Source organism: Trachymyrmex septentrionalis, unplaced genomic scaffold (assembly GCF_001594115.1).
Source record: "Trachymyrmex septentrionalis isolate Tsep2-gDNA-1 unplaced genomic scaffold, Tsep1.0 scaffold28, whole genome shotgun sequence".
Lineage (NCBI taxonomy): Eukaryota > Metazoa > Arthropoda > Insecta > Hymenoptera > Formicidae > Trachymyrmex > Trachymyrmex septentrionalis.
In genome coordinates this window covers 6160-12485 of record NW_017305441.1, presented here as the reverse complement: position 1 = coordinate 12485, position 6326 = coordinate 6160, and the positions used below count along the sequence as shown (strand labels likewise).

Below are 6326 nucleotides of genomic sequence, written 5' to 3'. Positions count from 1 at the left end.
CGCATATTGGCTGAAAATTTGGAGATGAGAAAGCTGTGCGCAAGGTGGGTGTAGCGCTTGCTCACAATCGAACAAAAGCAGCGTTGAGAGGATGTTGAGTCAAAGTTCGAATTGCTTCCCCACGCACCCTATTCGCCAGATTTAGCCCCCTCGGATTATTTTCTCTTTCCAAACTTGAAAAAATGGCTCGGTGGTAGAAGATTTACTAACAATGAAGAGGTAGAGTCTGCGGTTAATGGCTATTTTGAGGAGTTCAACGGTTCTTACTATAAACAGGCCATCGAAGCTATTGAACATCGCTAGGAAAAGTGTATCGAGTTAAAAGGAGACTATTGAGAAATAAAGATATTTTTTCCCAAATTTTTTATGTTTTCTTTGTTAGGTCAGGTACTTCTGGGACCACCCTCGTATCACCGATCTAGCAAATATAGTTATAGAAAATTTAGAAGGAAAAGCGTTCCTTACTACCGCGTTGTTTATTCTTTTATTTTAGATATACGAATATAGACGATATATTACTTGTTGTTCCTCCAGACAGTCTTAATAGAATATTAGAAATTTTTAACTCGTTCAAACGCCTTCAATTCACGCTTGAAGTGGGCACTAAGAACAGTCTGAATTTTAGATGTAAGACTTATTGTTGACAAGCATAGAATTATATTTGACACATATAAAAAACCAACATTTTCTGAAAGATATCTTAATTTCCATATACAACATCCTGCCTGTCATAAAATAGGTGTAATTTTTAATTTATTTGACAAAATTTTCTTTTTATCTCATCCGAAATTCTGTTTTTAGAATATCATTTATCTGATACAAGTTTTGTTAAAAAACTTGGATATCTTCTTCCTTTTATATTCTCTTCAATTCAAATGAGAATTAAATGTTCTAACAATAGCAGGATCACTAAAAATCAAGTAAGAGATTATAATAAGTTATTTAACTGTATCTTTTGTAAGGACTATCTCAGAATCTTTTTTCAATATAGCCAGAAGTGTTAATAAAGTCTACATTTACGATTCCGAACACTCTGAAAAAATACATCACAACTAGAAAAAATACTCTTAAGACAACAGCACATCATGATGTCTATAAAATTCCATGATTGTGATGCATCATACATTGGCCAGATAAAAGGCAATTAAAAACAAAAATCGTAGAGCACTTGTCAGATATTAATAAAAAAATCAGATTCATCAAGTGTTATATCTAATCACCGGACCGCATTTAATCATAATTTTGATTAGAAGAATGTTAGAATCTTAAATAGCGAACCATCTTATAACAAAACACTAATTTTCAAGATTTTTATTAAGAGACAAAAGAATGGACTTAATTTACAAAGTGACAGAATCATTACCAGAAATATACTCTCTTGTTATACAAGCACTTTCCCCTTCCTGAATGCTTCCCATTATTTTTTCTCTCCTTTCGAATCTCCTCACTTTGTCACAATTGTCGATCTGTTTACGAGGGTCGTTTGAAAAGTCCGTGCAAAGTCACTGCTGATGGCACTACTGGCGCGTATCAAGGTTAGATTTAGTTAGTAGCATCTCTTGGAGGAACACACACCAAGTTACAGCCAGATCGGTCTATTTGTTTGTGTTTGGCATTCATTTGAATCGAGGAAGTCGAGTGATTTTCAATAACGCACCAGCTCACACCTCAGCAGTTGTGGTCGCAAAATTAATGGATTAATGTTCATATTGGGGAACAAATAGTAGTCCGAGGGAGCCAAGTCTGGAGAGTAGGGGGGATGTGAGACGAGTTGGAACCCTAATTCCATTAATTTTGCGACCACAACTGCTGAGCGGTCCGGCGCCATGGGCATGGCCTAGACGGGTCAGTCTGGAGAAAGGGCACGTTCTGATTGGTCGAGGAGTGAAGGGAGGGGGTAATAGGGTAATTGAATGGTGTGTTCTTTATTTATTAGTTCGCCCTACACTTGCCCAAGATTTGATTGGTTCGCTCCATACCTACCCAAAAGGTATTGGAAAGGGTGGGTGGTAGAGGATCTTCGACAAAATGGAGGTTTGAAAAATATTGAGTGGAGATTGGGACTGCAGCATTCTTTTGTCGCGAGGCTAGAGTACGAACAGCGGAGGGGGTGAATAGCGGTCGAATTTTATGACGGTCGCTTTTGTTCTCGCGGAGCAACATCTCTATAGGCGTTTCAGTGAATGTTATTAATGTATGAGAAAGGTGATCTTATACGAAAATTTGCAGGTCTAGAGAGAGACTTGCTTTGTTAGGAAGAATTTTGGGGGGAGGTAAAACAGGAACGAACATGTTCAACTGTTGCGGCGTGTCGTCTCCGATGTGACGACTCACTCGTTTGAGTGAGAGTATGATTTCTATGATGTATGGCACGGATTTTATGAATTGTATTGTACTTCTTGTACTTTATTTAAAAGTTTATATGTATAACACGGAAATAAGCAGAGAAAAAGTTGATTATTGGTAGGTATGAGTAATTAAGAAACAGGGATTTATGTTATGAAAATGTATTTATTGATACAAATTTTTTTCAAAGAAGAAGAAATAGATAGTTTGTATGAGAAACTAAAAAAAATTTAGTAAAATTGAGCCAAAGATTCTCGCTTCGAGAGAATTATATGAAAAATTTCGTTATATCTTAACAAAGTTAATTCCAAAAATATTATATTAAAATACATATCAAGAAAAGCTAAGTCGTTAATTTGTGTACGCATATTACGTTCTATATCTTCGTAATTACCACGCAGTGTTAATTTTACAATTTCCTGGTTAATAAAACATGCGGGTAATTTCAGTTCGATTTCTTGAATTAAATATAAAGCATACTTGTTAACATTATCGGATAAAAATTCTAATTGTTTTAAACGCGCATCGACGCACTTTACAATGCTTCGCAGCCCGAGGAAGGTGGTTTTCTGCATTACAACTATGTTGCCGCTATGTAGGTTCTCCGTTTCTTTGCCGGAGGAGTTGAATCGAGCGCGTCCTCTTCTTTTCGAAGATTTCCGTTGGGATTTTCCTCTTCTTCTTCATACGCTAGCAATATTGATTTTGACCCGTAAGATGTGGTAAAACTGATGGTGATATTTTTTATAACAACAAAGTTAGGTTTCACTATGTTATCGCTGCTTAAATACTCGTTCATGAGTTCCATGTTATCTTGAAACTGTTGCCAGCAGTCGGCGTCAAAATAAATTCCGTCTGCGTTATGCCCGCTCAATTTTACAACAGGTTTAAAGATTTCTCCGTTCGTTCTTTGCAATCCTACGTGAATCGTCTTCGTATGAGAATTGTTAAGACCATACGTTGTTGCTAATAGCATATGAAATCGAGCGTTTCTTTCGTCGATGTCGTTACGTAGCTTGTAAGAATCGGGGATGGAATACATGCTCATGTTCGAATTATTAGTATTTTTTGGACTGGCCATTGTTCTTACGTCGTAGTAATACCAAATTCAGCAAACTAAGATGGCGAATAAAAAAAACACAAGAAGCACAGTACTTGTTTGCTCGCGAAGCTGAAGCTACAGACGACGAGACTCGAATAAAACGGATTTTCGTTAGCACCGACGACATCACCATCCTCTCCGACGCTGCGTAATAAAAATTATTCTGCACGCGCAGATGAAAAAAATAAAAACATAAACTTTTTCTTAAAAATTTAAAATAATAATATTCTTTACCCCGAAGTCAGCAGAGGAGATGAGAACAAGATAAATCGAGAACGAACAGGAATGAACAGGCGCGAAACGAAAAGTTATTCCTCTCCTGGTTTTCTATGCCACGGCGGGGGAGGAAGGAATTTGACTAGGTGAAAAGAATGAAAATTTTTTGCTATGAAGGAAAAAATAATTGGGGGAGGTTTAGGTCGTGAGATAGTTTCTAACGAATAAGATTTAGTACAACTATAACCCTCGAGTTTCTTTTAAAAAGACACGAAAAAATTTATGAAATGTCTTCGATTTAAAGTAAATTTACGATTGGTTTTATAGCGTTTAGAAAATTCATTAATTCAAAGTGACAGAGGTACGGCACAAAAATGTTGAATTCAATTGGAATAATGTAGGAAATTTATTCGTCTTCCTCTTTTCTGAAACTTTTGTGTATACTCGCGTGGGAAAAAATAACGTGTAGTATATGGAAATTTAGAAGATACAAAAATTAAATATTAGTTATATTGATAAACGTGAGAAAAGTTTTAAACGAGGGGAGTTATGTTCAATGTTCGCTATGATTTTTCCTCATGACGAGACCTTGAAGAAGAGAAAACAAACAAAAACCAACTGATATTGTCGATCAAGCGAGATACAGAAATTTTCATTAAAATTGTATTTTTTGTTGAAAGGCTTAATATTTATCAGTCGTAGACTAATATTATGTGAGAATCCTTTCCAGTAAGAAGATACAAAAAGCAGAAGGAAAAATTTAAAACGTGAGATTCGTCGTAATAATAAAAATTATAAAGCGAGGAAAACTTTTCTAGGTAATAATGAAAACGTGAGCTAAAGGTTCTATTAGGGTAAAAGAGAAGGGAGCGATGCTTTTCGTGATAATTTGTATGGGATCAGAAAAGGTGTTAGATCGGGTATACGGATGGTCATAACTTAAAAGTTTTTGTCATCCCCGCTTCTCTAAATTTTGCGAGAAAATCACTTTTAATAAAGGAGGCGGTTGATTACCAAAATCGTCAAAAATCTATTGACCTATGAAGGGACTAGGAATTTTTAGCGAATCTTTTCGTGGGAGAGGAATTTTTATGAATATCGCTACGGGCATAAATAGCACGCTCTGATCGAGCTAAAGTTTAGTCCTACGTTCAAACTCCGAAGTGAATTTTACTATTTGCGTGATTCTAATTTTGCTTAAAAATGGAACTTCGCGGGTTACTAAGGAAATTTTTCATCGTAGCTAGCAACTTAAATAATAATTTAATTGCTGGCGATTATCTGACAAAGTTGTCAGATAACGATGAAAAAAATTATTCCGTTTTCGGAAATTTTGTTGGTGAGTGTTCCAGTACACTAGTGTGTGTTATGCATAAACTGGGGCATTGCGGTGCTGACGAGAGATTAAAAAAATATAATCGCACGTCATCTTGAAATACGTAAGTGCTTTGGTCACGAGGAAGATGACGCTGGAAATCACATAGCTGACTTCAAGCGACGCATTGGACTAAGAGGTAAGCATATAATAATTTTTAAAATAGAATCTAATACGTATTAGAAATAAAAGCTGACTTTATAATTAATAAATATTATAATTAAATTATAATATTTATTTTATAGAAGCCGGGGCGTGCGATACCGCATCGCAGGGATCGGGCCAGTAGGACGACTCGCTTTAAGGAGACGTCGCCTCTCGGGAGAAGAAGAGGAGGGAGTACCAGCGAGTAAGTTTTAGAGAAATAAATATTAACTAAACGATTATAGAAATCTTGAATGTTAAAACATTTTATTTTTTTCTAGGAAGAGCACGAATCGAAGAGGATAACGATGTTCCGTCTCCGCATGACGTCCCCGTCATTGTAATCGGTAGGTATTTCGCAAATACCCGAGAAATCTAGTTCGTATAATATAGATGTAATATGATAAAGAATAAAATCAATTTTGATTTAGATGATGATGATGATGATAACGTTGATGACGATAACATTGATGGGGATGACGGTATCAGTCCAGCCGATTCCAGAGCACTGGTCTCGCAGGTTCCACAATTTTCACAACGGGTAAGTTTTAAAAAAAAATAAATTAGATGAATATAGAGAGAGTTCGCTATATACAGAGTTCAATAATAATAATAATAATAATAATAAAAATTACTTTTTAGCTCAGGAAACCGAAGAGGAAATGATAAAGGAAGAAGTGGGGGAAGAAGAGGAGGAGGAAGAAGAAAAGGAGGAAGAGGACGAGGAAGAAAAGGAGGATAACATTATCGATCATGATGATAATGATGATGATGACGATGATGATGATGATGCTGATAATGATGACAGCGGCGATAATATATATATGCTGCCGATAACGTGGAAGTCATCTCCAACGAGAATAGCAACGTCGATGACAACGGCGATGATGGAGAGGAGGAGGAGGAGGAGGAGGAGAAGGAGGAGGAGGAAATAACACAGGAGGAGGAAATAACAGAGGAAGAAGATAGTACATATTACGTGCCTCTTGGAAATGAAGGTAATAATCTTTTTATTTTTTATTTTAAATTTATTTGTTGCTCGAGATACTTAAGCAGACATTTTTATCAGATATTTCGTACTCCCCCGTTTTACCTATGTTGTCGGAATATTAAATTACATAAAAGAGAAACATTATCCCTCCA

At 36.0% G+C, this 6326-nt stretch overlaps 1 protein-coding gene across 1 annotated transcript in view; it reads left to right on the top strand.

Annotated features, from left to right (window-relative positions):
* Positions 1–4967: 4967 nt before the first annotated feature.
* The window catches only part of LOC108749243 (glutamic acid-rich protein-like), a 1701-nt gene continuing 342 nt past the window's right edge, over positions 4968–6326 (top strand). The window contains exons 1-6 of the mRNA XM_018487812.1: positions 4968–5003; positions 5109–5178; positions 5465–5530; positions 5615–5724; positions 5831–5993; positions 6029–6181. Of these exons, the coding sequence (XP_018343314.1) occupies positions 4968–5003; positions 5109–5178; positions 5465–5530; positions 5615–5724; positions 5831–5993; positions 6029–6181 (598 nt within the window). The remainder of the gene's footprint in view (positions 5004–5108; positions 5179–5464; positions 5531–5614; positions 5725–5830; positions 5994–6028; positions 6182–6326) is intronic.